We start from the raw sequence: 16,591 nt of genomic DNA, 5'->3' as shown, positions 1-16,591 counted from the left end.
CCAAAGCTGGGGGCATCATGTTGCCCGATTTTAAGCTATATTACAAAGCAATGATCAGCAAGACGGCATGGTACTGGCACAAAAACAGACATACAGACCAACGGAACAGAACAGAGAGCACAGATATGGACCCTCAACTCTGTGATCAAATTATCTTCAACAAAGCAGGAAAAAATACGCAATGGAAAAAAGTCTCTTCAATAAATGGTGCTGGGAAAATTGGACAGCTACATACAAAAGAATGAAACTCAACTATTCTCTAACACCATACACAAAGATAAACTCAAAATGGATGAAAGACCTCAATGTGAGACAGGAATCCATCAAAATCCTAGAGGAGAACACAGGCAGTAACCTCTTTGACATCGGCCACAGCAACTTCTTTCAAGATACAGCTCCAAAGGCAAGTGAAACAAAAGCAAAAATGAACTTTTGGGATTTCATCAAGATAAAATGCTTCTGCACAGCAAAGGAAACAGTCAACGAAACAAAGAGGCAACCCACAGAATGGGAGAAGATATTTGCAAATGACACTACAGATAAAGGGCTGGTATCCAAGATCTATAAAGAACCTCTCAAACTCAACACCCAAAAAACAAATAATCAAGTCAAAAAATGGGCAGAAGACATGAATGGACACTTCTCCAAAGAGGACATACAAATGGCCAACAGACACATGAAAAAATGTTCATCCTCATTACTCATCAGGGAAATTCAAATCAAAACCACACTGAGATACCACCTTACACCAGTTAGAATGGCAAAAATTGACAAGGCATGAAACAACAAATGTTGGAGAGGTTGTGGAGAAAGGGGAACCCTCTTACACTGCTGGTGGGAATGCAAGTTGGTACAGCCACTTTGGAAAACAGTGTGGACGTTCCTCAAAAAATTAAAAATAGGGGTGCCTGGGTGGCTCAGATGGTTAAGCGTCTGCCTTCGGGTCAGGTCATGATCCCAGGGTCCTGGGATCGAATCCCACATCGGGCTCCCTGCTCCTTGGGAGCCTGCTTCTCCCTCTGCTTCTCTCTCTCTCCCTCTGTCTCTCATGAATAAATAAATAAAATCTTAAAAAAAAAATTAAAAATAGAACTACCCTATGACCCAGCAATTGCACTACTGGGTATCTACCCCAAAGATACAGATGTAGTGAAAAGAAGGGCCATATGCACCCCAATGTTCATAGCAGCAATGTCCACAATAGCCAAACTGTGGAAAGAGCCGAGATGCCCTTCAACAGATGAATGGATAAAGAAGATGTGGCCCATATATACAATGGAATATTACTCAGCCATCAGAAAGGATGGATACCCAACTTTTTACATCAATATGGATGGGACTGGAGATTATGCTTAGTGAAATAAGTCAAGCAGAGAAAATCAATTATCATATGGTTTCACTTATTTGTGGAACATAAGGAATACACCATGGAGGACATTAGGAGAAGGAAGGGAAAAATGAAGGGGGGGAAATCAGAGGGAGAGATGAGCCATGAGAGACTATGGACTCCGGGAAACAAACTGAGTGTTTTAGAGGGGGGATGGGTGAATCCGGTGATGGGTATTAAGGAGGGCACGTACTGCATGGAGCTCTGGGTGCTATACGAAAACAATGAGTCATGGAACACTTCATCAAAAACTAATGATGTACTGTAGGGTAACTGACATAACATAATAAAATTAAGTTAAAAAAAAGTGGTATTGCTAAACTGTGTTGGTCATTTTTTTTAGGTCTCTTTGGTGGGCAGAAGAAATATTTTTTTAAAGGGAAAAAATATCATGAGATTTTACTGTTAATTTCCAATTCTAACTTATGATTGTAGGATTTAACGTCTCTAATTTTTTACCTCCTTTCTCTTTTGCTGAATAGCATATTCCCTGATGACATTAACATAATTACTCTTTGCTTTCTCCTATAATAAATATAGAATCATGTCAAAAACAATGAAAATGTTATTACTAATAAGATATCTGAAAAGGTATCATTTTTTCCAGTTCTTTCAATAACTGGAGTTTAATCCAATAGAATGTAAAACCAAATCACTGTATTTTCAAGTCATTTAAAACTATTGAAATAGAACTATTACCAAAATGTGTACAAAATATAACTCCATTAACAATGTAAGCTCATTTAACAAGAATTTAAAAATGAACAATCATGTCCCCATCACCCAGGATGAGAATGAAAACAAAGTAGAGCCACTCTCTGACTTTTGTAAGATATAAAAAAAAATCCAAATAATCATGAGATGAAAACTATAATGTATGAGATAATTATGGAATTTTAATTCAAAATAATGAAAAAGACATAACATTCAGAGAAAAACCAGGATTAAACAAATGAACAGAATATAAGTTAGTTGCAGAACAACTACAAGAGGCTAAAACATGTATAAACAGAGGCCCAAAAAGAGAGGCAAAGTTGGGGGACAAGGACAGGGAGGGAGAGTGCTTGGTAAAAATATTTGTAAAAATAACGGCTGAAAATTTTTAGATTTGATAAAAAGTATAAACCCACAAATCTAATAAGCTTAGCAAACCCCAAGCACACACACACAAAAAAAAGTGAGGAAAACCACACTAAGGCACCTTAAAATCAAACTGCTCAAAACCAGTGATAAAAAGACAATCATAAAAACAGCCAAGGTGGGGGTGGGGGGAGGGTTACATACACAGGAGCACGAGAAATACAGCAGACTTCTTTTCAGGAGCAATGCAAGTGAGAGACAGTGGAACAAAAACCTTTAAAGTACTGAGAGACAAAAACTCTCTATCCAAGATTCTACACCAGTGAAAATATCATTCAAAAAATAATGGGGAGGGCGCCTGGGTGGCTCAGTTGGTTAAGCGACTGCCTTCAGCTCAGGTCATGATCCTCGAGTCCCTGGATCGAGTCCCGCATCGGGCTCCCTGCTCAGCAGGGAGTCTGCTTCTCCCTCTGACCCTCCCCCCATCTCATGTGCTTTCTCTCTCTCTCATTCTCTCTCTCTCAAATAAATAAATAACATCTAAAAAAAAAATAATGGGGAATAAAGAGTTTTCAAGATCTATGAAATGTAAAAGAATGCATACATGGCAAGTCCACATGGTAAGAAAAGCTAAGGGAAGCCCTTCTGAAAAAAGGAAAATCATACTAGATAGAAACACGGACCAAAGGAATGGAGGGCACTAAAAGTGGTAAATATGCCAGGGCGCCTGGGTGGCTCAGTTGTTAAGCCTCTGACTTCGGCTCAGGTCGTGATCCCGGGGTCCTGGGATCGAGTCCCACATCGGGCTCCCTGCTCGGCCAGCAGCCTGCTTCTCCCTCTCCTGCTCCCCCTGCTTGTGTTCCCTCTCTCGCTGTCTCTCTCTCTCTGTCAAATAAACAGATAAAATCTTAAAAAATAATAAATAATAAACAAATAAAAGTGGTAAATACATAACAAAATGTAGAAGATGCTTTATTTCATTTAGATCGCTACAAAGGCTATTCTGGTAAAATTAATAAAAGTGTAATGTGGAGGTTCAGAACATTAGAAGTAAAGTGAATGGCAAAAGAAACGTAAAGCCTAGGAGATGAGAAATCAAAGTATATTACCATAAAGTTTCCCCCTCTATGTGAAGAGATATAATGTCACTGTGAAATGTCAAAGATGTAAATTACAAATGCTAAAGCACACCCTAAAATTAAAGAATAAAAGATTATATCTAATAAGGCAACATAAACAAAATGATGTCCTAAAAAATATACAGTCCAAAGGCAAAAAATAAATAAAAGTAGGATAAACACAGATGGAATAGGAAAAAATATGTACACTAAGGGAAGATATTCAAAACTAACCATGTTAAGTATAAATGATTAACACACCCCGATTCAAAGACAGACTGTCAAATAAGATGAAAAAATGAGTCCAAACTACATGCTGCCTGTAAGAAACCCACTTTAAATATAAAGATATAAATAAGTTAACAAAAAAAGGAAAATGATATACCATGCCAACATAATCAAAGTAAAAATGGAGTAGCTACAGTATTATTTGACAAAGTCAATTTCTGGCCAAAGAATATTCGTATGGCTAAAGAATTTCACTTCATAATAAAAAAGGAGTCAATTAGTCAAGAGGATGTAAACAATCCTAAATATTTATAAATCTAATTACAGAACCTAAAACTACATGAAGCAAAACTGATAGGACTGAAAAGAGAAATAGAGAAATTCATAATTACAGTCTGAGACTTATAGCCCTCTCTCCACAACTGACAGAACAAGTAGACAAGAATATGAAAAACCTAGAACAATCAACCCATCTGCACCCAAACAGTGCAGAAAGAATTGGATATCTATACGCAAAAATACGAACTTTCATCCACACCTCACACCATATAAAAGATTAATTCAAAATGTATCACAGACCTAAATGCAAAACCTAAAATTATAGTCTCCAGGAGATGGGGTAAAAGGAGGGACGGGCAAGAGGGAGAGGTAAGACAGGGGCACAAGCAAACTTCTGGATATGACATGTAGGTTCACCGTCCTGATTCCGGTGACTAGTTTACACGTGTACACCCACGTCAAAATGTATTAAGTGATATACCTTACATATGTAGTTTATTGTATAACAACTGCTCTTCAATAAAGACATAAAATTAAAAAAAAAAATCCAATTGGCCCAGTGTCACAAAACTAGTGAAAGGTGTTAAGAGTGGGATTTGGACCCAGGGAGCCTGCCTTCAGAGCCTATGCTCCCACGCACTCTCCTGCATGCCTCCTGGAGCTAGCTTATTCTTCAGAGCTACACCTGCTTGATGCTGGGACTAAGCCCTCCTATTCGTGGGTTTCCTCCCAGGTAGGACCGAGGGACAGTTCACCATTTACTGACATTTCCTTTGGCGGGTATTTAGAAGCCGTTTGGGTTCGTGGAAATGCTTCCCCAGGGCCACCAAGTTCCACTGGCACAAGGGTGCGCCTCCAGACGCTGGCGAGGCTCTGAGCCCAGAGGCTGGGGGAACCTGGCTGTGGTTCTATCAGCTGCTCTGACTGGTTCTCTTTTGTAATGGATGCAGCAACATTTATGTTCAAAAGCAGGAACTGGGGAATGATGTACAGAGAGTGGTCATAACTCTTCCATTCATTCATGCACTCTCTCCCTTATTTTTTGTGGTGCGCACAAAACGAAGTCACACTTAGGACAAACCCATAAAATGCCACCTTTTTGTCTTCGACACATTATTAACACTGAAAATTTGATCAGGAGAATTTTGTTTGAAATATACAGAATTAATGCAACCTGTGAGAAAACTGAATATCACACGTGGAGGCAGTGTATTGACGGATCCTTCTGTGTGCAGACAAGCCAAATATTTCTTTAGGAACGCCACCACTCCTCGCCCTTGTGGTCAGTGGGTCAGTGACACAGGTGAGGGAGAGAAGCTACAGCAGGCAGCCTACTGCAGGATATGGCTGCTTCTCAGTGCAGCTGATGAGGACTCCTCTGGTTGTTCCCCCAAAGCGGAGTGCCTCCTGAGGGATTCCCTGTACCCTTTCATATCTAGGTTCTTAGGTTCAGAGACTGAGCTCTAAGTGGTTTTTCTGACTTGTCAACAAACCTTATTTTGAGGGTCGGGGGTGGGTGGGAACGGGGAGGAAGAACTATCTCGAATTCCCTCCCCTCTGCTTTGCTATTTATTTCTAAGCAATGACTCTAGTTCAAAACCTGCCAATTCACCTTCTACAGATTCTTTCACACCATCATGATGGAGGATGACAGCCACACCTGCATCGTGGGGTGATGCTCAGCGGCCGCTAGCTAGGTTCCCCCCGCCCCCACACCCAATCCCCACAGAGATATTTGTTAGAGGGTGGAGGCCGGCTGATTGAAAAACAGGAAGAAAAACAGGCTAACGGTCTGAGTCTAGGTCATTACCCCCTTAACGGCTCTGGTATTTTTCCCCCCGTATTACCCTCTAAAATTCCATGTGTGGGGTTTCTTTCTTTCAAAGCCTAGCTAAAAAGAGCTACTAGGTTCAATGGGAAAAAACTGGTCAGGGAAGGGTGCAGCCTTGGAAACATCACAGAAACATTTATGGTGACAGAAGCGACACTAATAATATCACGAAACCTTAACAACTCAGACATGAGGAGGAAAAGGGAAATACTTAAAAATGTGTGATGGATGTGCGACAGAAGGTTTTTTAAAAAAAGTTCCTCAAGCAGAAACGCTGAACCTGCAGGCCACAGCATATCCTTGAAAGAACAACTCTCATTCATCAACTATTTTGAGAGCTGAGCAGGGGCCAGGCACTGTCTGAGGTTCCTGGTGACACAGCGGTGCACAAAACAAAGTCCCAGCTCTCGGGGGAACCCCCGTTCTGGAAGGGGGCAGATAAAATACAGGCAGGGGTGGATGGTGGAGTCTGTTTTAGATAGAGCGGCGTTAAGTGTTTTGTTGTGATGACATCTGAGCAAAAACTTGAATGGGATGGAGGACAAGCCAAATGTCATCTGGAAATTGAATACAAAGAGTAAAACTATTTGTGTTAAAAGACAAATAAACAAAGAGGGAACACACATTAACTTCAAAAGGTTGCACTGGTACATTTTCCCTGCTTCAGTGTTACGGTCTCCTAAGGGAATGGGATTCTATCTAGAAACCGGGAGATCTACACCTTTGTATTACTGAGTGGCCCCCACTTTTGGTTTCTTAAGTATAAAACCTAGAAGGAAGTTACAATTTCTTTTTCTTTTTAGGTGCTCTGCGAGAGTGACAAGATTTCCTAAACTTACACACTTAGCAGTTAATTGCAGAACACGTGAGACCAGGGCCAGGAAGAAAAGAAAGTGAAGACATGCCAATGTGGGATCACCAGTCACGTGAACACATGCGTGCTTTAGGATGTATAACTTGCTGGTGGGGGGGGACTGGATTAATAAACTCCAATCATAGAGTAAAGCTGAAACAAACTTAATGATTCAGGTAAACCGGAACCATCAACAAGAATGCATGCTCCTTTGAATACAGGTTATTTTTCTGCTTTGTGTCACCCCAGTGGCGGGCAGATCTCATGTCACTCTACCCTTGACATTTGTTTGGAAAATATGTACTTCTGGACCCTCAGTTTTTGCATGCTAATGTTATTTTCCACTTAAAAGAACCAAGACCCCTTGGAGAAAAGTCAGTTCTTTGTTGAGAATTATAACCTGGGACCAGAGCTACTAAGAAAACTAAGACACAAAGAAGAGATCATGGGGAAAACTTGGGAGGGTTCGTACAAGCCAATCTGATTTCAGTCACTGGTACGAGATGAGCTGAGAAAGGCAGGAGTCCACAGTGATGCCCAAAGCGATAAATAATATGAAGTGTGGTAGAGAGAGGCCTTTGAATAGGTATTAACTGACTAAAGTCCAACTATGGAACAATATAAATGTGTAGCCCACAGTAGATGAATACACACCCACTGAACCAGAGGGGGTAGCTGGCAAGAAGATGGATTTGTGTTTGTTGGGCCAGACCCATGCACACAAGTGGATGTTAGATCAGAATCAGGGTAGAAGGAGGAAGACAGGTTTTCAGGGATGCGGTTTCAGGACACCTGAATGTTGTTGCCTGTGCCTTCACCACAGGATGGGGATATGGCCCTAAAAGGGGCTGGGCTTGATTTAAGAACCAGAAGAGCCAAATGATATGACCGTACCACAAGGCATCAAACATTAACGCCCCTCTGAGAATGTCAACATAATCTCAGCACTTCTTCTTTTTCTTCCTAGATATGACTCAAAAGCAACAAGAAGAATACAAGATTAGTGTGCTTTTGAATAAGATGGATTGAGTTTGATTTCTGGCTTTACCACTCGAGTAAACCCTGGTCATTCTACTTCATCTGCAACTCTCTGTCTTCTCATCTGAGAGCCAGGCGAATACCTATGTCTCACTGAGTCATGAAATTATAGAAGATGAAGCCTATAAGGAACCCATCAGGACCTCAACCATAGCAAGCAGGAAGTCAGCGAATGTCAATTCTGTCTCCTCAGTGTAATGGAGGCAACTTCTCTCACTCACGAATCCACCTGGATGCTAGTCCATGAATAAAAGACATGGAGGGGGTGGTAAGGTACTGGACTTAATCATGTTCTGAATTTTTCTACAGAAGCTGCTCAAGATTCTTAGTATTTCAACCACAGTAAAACCAAAGTCGTTTTGTATAATGTATTCACATGGTGGTTTTGAATGAGCATCTTCCCGTGGGCCATTATTTCTTTTTCTAACCATGTTTCAGTATAAAAATAATAAAGAATATTTTCATTCAATCAACCTAATGACCAGTAGTTTCCTTGTTGAGCTGTCTCAGTAATTCAACTTATTCAAAATAAAGAAGTCTGCTTCAGAAAACTAAAAATATAAATAAAAAATAAAAAAATACAGTTCTAAGATTTTAAGTAGTTCAAAACAAAAATTGTTATTAACAAAATTTACATTCCTTAGGAATTATCTAGAATTTAGTACCAAAATAAATTCACTAGTTGAAAAACAGTCTATTAAAAGATTACCACTCACGCAGTTTCTACTGAGAAAGCACAAGAACAGATTAAAAATGCTCATAATCTCACATAAACAGTCTGAAACACATACGTCATCTTAGCTTACAGCCAAAAAAATAATTAAATGAGAAAAATTAAGACAACAAAAATCCATGTCTCTTGTATGGAAACCTGAAGCCCAATCTCATCCTCTCATACACAATGAACTCTTCCAACATCCATTCTTCCTCCTTTCAAACCCTCACGACCTTTCAAATATAGAAAACCTTACTTTCAATCACTTAAACTCTTAGGTGGGAAAATACACCTATTTGAAGATACTTAACACAAAAGTACATTTTGTTGTTTTTTCTTCCTTATTCTACTCTGTTACCTCTTTATGAATGACTACAGATTATAAAGGAAAAATGAATTGCTACAGATTCTTCCAAGGATACAGGAAAGCCTGATGTTATCTGAGACATATAAAAAATGTAAGATTTCACAATACTTAAGCCAAGAATAGGCATGATCACTGCATTAAGTGAGAAACCTTCTTTCAAGCTCTCATTTAGAGAGTCCCTTTCTAAGACTCAGGACCCTTTAAGAAGGTTTTGGCTATACTTGGTTAAACAGCATACCTGGTAAGAAGCCTTCCACTCAATCTCGGCAAATGAATGGAAAAGAGCCAACACAGGAGACAAAACCAACTATGGGCATACGTTCCTCGGACATACTGAGGGTCTGGATCCAGACCTCTATCATAAAGCAAATACTTATTTATTAATTTCAATAAAGTAAGTCGCATGAAGGTTGTGGTTTCCCAAAAGTTATGCTGACATTATACTGTAGTTTATTAAGTGTGCCACAGTATTATGTCTAAATAAATACATATTTTTGCTAAAAAATACTGACCTTCATGTGAGCTTTCAGCAAGTCATCATCTTCTGGCTGGTGGAGGGCCTTGCTCCAATGTTGATGGCTGCTGACTGGTCAATCAGGGTGGTGGCTGCTCAATATTGGGGTGACTGTGTCAATTTCTTTTGTTTTTTTAAAGATTTTATTTATTTATTTCACAGAGAGAGACAGCGAGAGAGGAAACACAAGCAGGGGGAGTGGGAGAGGGAGAAGCAGGCTTCCCACCGAGCAGGGAGCCCGATGTGGGGCTCGATCCCAGGACCCTGGGATCATGACCTGAGCCGAAGGCAGATGCTTAACGACTGAGCCACCCAGGCGCCCCTCAATTTCTTAAAATAAGACAGCAATGGGGGCACCTGGGTGGGTCAGTCAGTTAAGCGTCCGACTCATGATTTTGGCTCCAGTCATGCTCTCAGGGTCATGAGATCAAGCCCTGTGTCGGGCTCTGTGCTCAGCACTGAGTCTGTTTGGTCTCCTTTCTCTCCCTCTCCCTCTGTCCCTCCCCCTGCTCTATTTCAAATAAATAAATAAAATCTTAAAAAAAAAAAAAAAAAAAGACAGCAATGAAATTTGCCACTTCAACTGACTCCTCCTTTCTCAAACAACTTCTCCGGATCATGTGATGCTGTTCAGACTGTACCCAGAGGAGAACTTTGTTCAAAAGTTAAGTCAATCCTCTCAAACCCTGCAGCTGCTTTTACCCACTAAGTTTATGTAATACTCTAAATCCTTTGTTGTCCTTTCCGACGTCTTCACTAGATTCCACCTCAAGAAACCACTTTCTTTGCTCATCCATAAGAAGCAACTCCTCATCCGTTCAAGTTTTTTCATGAGATTGCAGCAATCTAGTGCCATCTTTAGGCTCCACTTCTAATTCTAGTTCTCTTGCGATTTCTACCCCATCTGCAGCTGTGTCTCAGGAATGGGAGGCCTGAGGAGCAGGAGAGAGACAGGGCACTGGCCAGCCGGCTGGACCAGGCAGAGCACACAACGTCCGCCCATTACGTTTGTTGTCTTATTTGAGCACAATTACACTAGTAACATCAAATACCACTGATCACAGATCACCATCAGAAATACACTAATAATGAAAGAGCTTGAAATATTGTGAGAAATACCAAAACGTGACACAGAGACAAGAAGTGAGCAAATGCTAGTGGAAAAATGACACCAACAGACTAGGTCGACACAGGCCTGCCACAAATCTTCAAAGTGTAAAAAAAAAAAAAAAAAATGCATCATCGGGGCGCCTGGGTGGCTCCGTCGTTAAGCGTCTGCCTTTGGCTCAGGTCATGATCCCGGGGTCCTGGGATCGAGCCCCGCATCGGGCTCCCTGCTCTGCGGGAAGCCTGCTTCTCCCTCTCCCACTCCCCCTGCTTGTGTTCCCTCTCTCGCTGTGTCTTTCTCTGTCAAATAAATAAATAAAATCTTAAGAAAAAAAAAACAAAAAAACACATCATCTGAGAAGCACAATGAAGCAAAGGGCAATAAAACGAGGTAGGCCTATATACCGCTACAGCCTTTGTCGTTTCTTAACTTCAAGGGCCCTACAGGTTCTTCATTGGTTTTTAAACAATCTATTAAATAGTGAATATGTGTATAAAACAGAACATTCAACAGGTACCAAAGGGTAAATGGAGAGGGCAATACAGTCTGCCCTCCCAGCCTCTGGCCACCCAGTTTTCTTCCCTAGAGATAACCACCCACACCATTAACCCGAGTTTCTCTCAGAAAGAGTCCAAACATTTGTGACACAGTCCCACACTCCGGATGCCACGAAACACTCCCCTGACAAAGAGAAGGTGCACAAAATCACCACGGAGGCTGTGGATTCACAGAGAGGAAGGGCTCACTTTCAAACACAGCTCATTGACTTGTGGTTAAAAAACGATTTCATTTCTAATACGGAAGTAGAGTGGTAAAAAAAGAGGAGATCTATACACACAGTGAAAGACTACCGTGAAGACTTCATCTTCACTTAATACTATATATGGAGAAGGCATTTAAATGTTTTGACTATTGTTTACCGGGCACGGCAAAAACAAAAAACCCTGTAACTTGGTCCATTCTAGAGGCTGGAATGGTTTTTGTTTTTTCTTTTGTGATTTCTTTCAGAAATCTGGGCAACTTGTCAGAGGCTACTCCGCCTGAGACAGGTCATTTATGTAAGACATTGAGGGCATGCCACATGCAAAGCTCAGGCTTGCAGGAATCTTGAGTATGGCTCTCAAAAAGATTACAGCCTCTTAAGGGAGAGAAAACATGTACTAAGCTCCCTCCCCTCCCCCACCAAATAAAGGTTAGTATTCACAGAAATACTGTGTTATAAAATGATAAACAGCACTTGTAATGAGTTGAGCACGATGTCTGTCACATGGTCAATACTCAATAACTGATCACTATTATTATTATTTTTTAAAGATTTTATTTATTTATTTGAGAGAGAGAATGAGAGAGAGCACGAGAGGGAAGAGGGTCAGAGGGAGAAGCAGACTCCCCGCTGAGCAGGGAGCCCGATGCGGGACTCGATCCCGGGACTCCAGGATCATGACCTGAGCCGAAGGCAGTCGCTTAACCAACTGAGCCACCCAGGCGCCCCACTGATCACTATTATTATTAAAACTGCTACTAAGGAAAAGTAAAGGCTCTGAAGAAAGAGGATAAAAGGGATTTGGAAGACACGGGCGAGGGGGAAATCTTCAGAAAAAAGGTCTCTCAGGAAGCAGTATTTGATACTTGAAGAACACGGGGCTTTCAATAGGTAAATACGGGAAGAAGGAACATTCCGGGCAGAGAAAACAGCACTTAAGGAGATGTGAGGTGGGCAGCCGGTTGTATGTCTGATGGGAAATAACGCAGCTTTGTCTTTCGGGTCCATTCCCGGTGGATGTGTACAGAAGCTCCACAGTGGAAGCTCAGCCCTTTGTTGGCCCACCTCCGTGATCCTTCCGTCCCAGAGATTAGTGAGAGTCTGGGACACTCAGGCTCAGGGGATGGAAAAGCTCACCTCCAAACAGCTCATCTCACATGATGGAGATCCAAACCTTTTGTGATTCCTTCAGAATGGTGCCAGAAACTGTGCCAAGAACACAGTAGACATTCGCCTGCGTCTCATATCTCAGAGGGTACACGCAGAGCCCATCCACAAGAGAGGTAGTTTGTCGACTGCTGTTTCCCCACGCCATTTCCAAGAGTTCAAGCTTAGCAATCTCGTCCCAAAGGAAAGGACAGAGCTTGCGGATTCTTAACTTTGGATGACAACTGTAACAGAATCCAAAGAAAATGTAGATCCTAGTTTAAAACGAATGCTACACGCTTCACATTCGAACATGAGGTTTCCTACCTTCTGTCTACGTAGCATCCTTGGTCTTACAGTTAAGACCCAACAAAATACTCTACTGGAGAAAAACAAAGAGAAGAGGTTTCACCTAAGAAGCTAACTAGCACCCTGCTGACCCTTTGCATGAAATTATGAGTAAGTTCTCTGATACAGGCTGTAAATATAACACACAACCGACAAAAAGCATAGTCTTAAACGATCTTTTACATGCCACTTTCTCTACCCTATTAAGATGCTTGTTGTTTCTTTGATTTATATGATAATAAATTTTTGATGACTGGTAAGTCTCATAAAATTGCTCTGGTGCTGACTACACTGATTAATAAGTCTGAAGAATCGAAAGTGTCAGGAATTCATGTGTATGAATAAGTTACTGCCAAACATATATTAGGTATTCCATAAAATATAGAATAAAAAGGTTGATCTGGTAATTTTATCTTGTATCCATTTTCCTGTAACAATTTATATTCAGGGTCATCATCATCTTTCGTTACCTTTAAAAAAAAAATCAATGAAGTAAGTCCATATGGGGGCAAATTCAGGAATTAAACTAAATTTTTAAAAAAATAATGAACTAATATAGACAATAAAACATGTTTCCCAGAAAAAAAAAAAATCAGAAGTGGAAATCATTCCTGGGGCAACTTTGAGATGATCTAGTTTGAATCACTCCCTTCGAGACGGGGAAGCCAAGCATGGGTGTGCAGAGGCCCTTTGCCACTGACAGAACTGAGACCAGAGGCCCACCTCTAGGACCAGTACATATGCTAAGAACAGACTTATTTCCCTTCTTTTTTCCTCAGAGCTTCACAGCACAGTATGCCTGTGTCTTGACACCATGGAGCATCACATGAAAATATGCACTCCGTCTCTGATGCCCCTCTCTCTGCTGGGAAAGCAAACCAGCTTAATTACATGAGAACAGAATTCCCTGCCCTGTTATTAATAGACTCAATCTTGCCTGTTAAGACTCCAGAGATAAGGTAAGAAAAATGAAACAAAGTTATAAGGGCTCCCAATGTGGTTACTGGAACTCTGAGATGAGACAGGAAATCTCTGACCCCTTACTGAGTAACATGCCAGTAGCTACCAAAGTCCCAGGGAGAACAACCCATACCTGCTAGTGTGGGTTCCATGGCATATGAGTCAGACAGGAGGCACAAATGCCCTCTGTACAGCATCTTCCTTCTAGAAGATTCTTGTGGGAGAAACAGCATGGGGTCCAGCGGGTGGTGCTCTATATAACCCTCCCTTCTTGAATTCTCTAGCCAAATACGACAGAGCAGGGGGCTTTCTTAGGTGCCTTTCATTCCCAAGGGACCCTTAAATCCTAGCCAGTCTCTGTTTTAACATGGTCCACTGTTAGAAGGTTCGAAATAAAAACACTGACTCCTCTGCCAGGCACAAGAGCCTATCCTGTGTCCCTAAAATGAAACCGGAGTGAATGTGCATGCTTTGGAGAAACACCAAACTCCAGAAGCCAAGCATATTAGGAGAGGCATGGGGGAGGGGGGTGGATCAAGTCTCACAGAGTCATTCAAACATACTCGCTAATAGAGAAAACATGCCTCCTGTGAAGTTACGGGGCCTGTGGAGGAAAAGAGTAAAGAGGTGGAACACATGGATAGAGGGCTGAATGCTATTTCTGGGCATCCAAGTAACAGCCATGTTACAGGTTGAACTGTACCCCTATCCGCTCCCAAACTCACCTGTTGAAGCCTTAGCCCCCGGTACCTCAGAATGTGACCATATTTGTGTCCCTATAAAAACGGAAAATTTGGATGCAGGCAGCGATGCACCAGCAAGGAAGATGATGTGAAGGGACAGAAGAAGCAGAAAGGCCTGGAACAGATCCTTCTGTCAGAAAAAAAACCAACCCCATCGACTTCTTGATCTCAGACTTCCAGCCTCTAGAACTGTAAGACAATAAATTTCTGCTAAGTGGCTTAGACAACCAAATTTGGACAAAACCAGGTATCAGCAGGAAGAAAAAGAAAAAGCCACGTGCTTACTTGGTAAACCTGACATATAAAACAGCCAAACCTCAACGATTATTTATTCTTTAAATATACATGATCTAATTGGATGGAGAATCAAAAGTATGTACAACTTGAAGGTGATGGAACAGCATATGTTCCAAGTTTAAGATTACTTAAAAATTAACTATCAGAGTGGAAACAGTATTTCTTGACTGCAAACTTTTTATACCATGAGTCTTAAAAAATACATATGAAATAACACACTAACAAAACAGGATAAAATATGAAAAGTTGTTTCCTTAAGGGTTGGCAAATAAACTGGAACATCAACAGATGCCTATGAACATAACTCACAGTTAAGCTTTTTATCTGATAAAGCTGATTGAAACTCCTTTCATAGTACACATCCTAAGTCAGAATTTCTGATGGTACAGAAGAACCCTGAACTGCCAAAAATTACCAAAACTCCCCCTCAAAACCCTCTGCTAATCTCGACCAGAATAAAAAGCCAGCATGTAATAAAATAAGATATTACTGTGTAGACAATAGAAATCACAGATTTTTTTTATTATAAAAGCATCACTTACTAATTTATCTCTCAAATAAAAACTGCAAATGCAGGCAATAACTCATCTTAGCTGGATAGAAAGCTCAAGCATTTAACTTTAAGATTACTGAGAGTTAAAAAAAGGTTGTCAATATGCAGGGCTGATCAATTTCATTTCATTGAGGAGGTCAATACTTAATAGCTCAATGTGATTATATCAAGTAAATCTCATCTAAAAATGGAACTCTTAATAGCGCCTGAAGAGGAAGTAAGCTGACACATTTCCTTTTTAGAGTACAGGCTGAGTCTAGCTTATGTTGATTTTCTTCTGTCAAGTAGAACAAATTATCTATATTCTATTTACCTTAAATTGATACTATAACGAATCACGCAGTACATTACAGTCCAGCTGTACAAGACAGCCTCAATGTAAGCCTGACAGTCAATATACAAGTTGAGATAAGGGGTGGGGAGGGAGGACATGATTGTTCTGCACTTTAAAATCATATTACATAAAAGTGCGAGGTTCAGAATAAACATCATTCTTCTCCTTTTGAGGCAGAAGTTGTATTTTTTTTCCCATTTATTGTAAATGGATTCACAACTTTTTAATGGTAAGTGTAGTTAGCCGCTGAATAAAATGCAGAAAGACTGACAGAGCTTCTGCTCGATGGTCAAACCTGACCGAGCCTGTCCCCACAGAGGTGGCAGGCCAGCAAGGTGTGGCTGGGGCATGACTACACTGGAGGACCACAGTGACCGTGGATATGCAAGGGAGACTTCCCCAGGTCTGCATGTGTAGCCAAGTCAGAGTAAAAAACGTTCCAGAATATATATAAGATGCGGTTTCCTGGATGCCTCCAGGAATACCAAGTAGCCCCCTGAAGCTGGTTTTTAAACCCTGGCAGGGTTCACCCTAGACCTTCATAGGTTTAGGGGGCAGAGGTTCCCTACTGTGACTCTTCTGGAATCCAAGTACACTGGCAATGTCAAGCGGGATGCACCTTCCATTTAAAAAACTGAACTATTTTGCATGAGCTATAAAATTATAGAAAAATAAAGCTTCAAAAGGCAAATAAAAACTTCATGTATCGAAAAAATGGTGAACATGTACCAAGAAAATGGAAAAATACTAATTACCTCTTTTTTTTTTTATTTTAAAGATTTTATTTATTTATTTGAGAGAGAGAGAGAGAGCGCACACATGAGAGGGGGGAGGGTCAGAGGGAGAAGCAGACTCCCTGCCGAGCAGGGAGCCCGATGCGGGACTCGATCCTGGGACTCCAGGATCATGACCTGAGCCGAAGGCAGTCG

General features: G+C 41.0%; 1 protein-coding gene across 5 annotated transcripts in view; it reads right to left on the bottom strand.

Moving 5' to 3' along the window:
• Positions 1-16,591, bottom strand: part of RSU1 (Ras suppressor protein 1) — a 249,998-nt gene that overhangs the window by 119,009 nt on the left and 114,398 nt on the right. For 2 of the 5 annotated variants that reach the window (XM_025853430.2, XM_025853428.2), the window contains one exon: positions 12,419-12,672. The exons of the other annotated variants lie outside the window; for them this stretch is intronic. In XM_025853430.2, coding sequence (XP_025709215.1) covers positions 12,435-12,672 — 238 coding nt within the window. In that variant the 3' untranslated portion in view covers positions 12,419-12,434. The remainder of the gene's footprint in view (positions 1-12,418; positions 12,673-16,591) is intronic. 5 annotated transcript variants of the gene reach the window in all.

This window comes from Callorhinus ursinus, unplaced genomic scaffold (genome assembly GCF_003265705.2).
Source record: "Callorhinus ursinus isolate GAN/ISIS: 27379988/994484 unplaced genomic scaffold, GSC_fseal_2.0 scaffold36, whole genome shotgun sequence".
NCBI lineage: Eukaryota > Metazoa > Chordata > Mammalia > Carnivora > Otariidae > Callorhinus > Callorhinus ursinus.
This window is presented reverse-complemented; position numbering and strand designations above follow the sequence as displayed.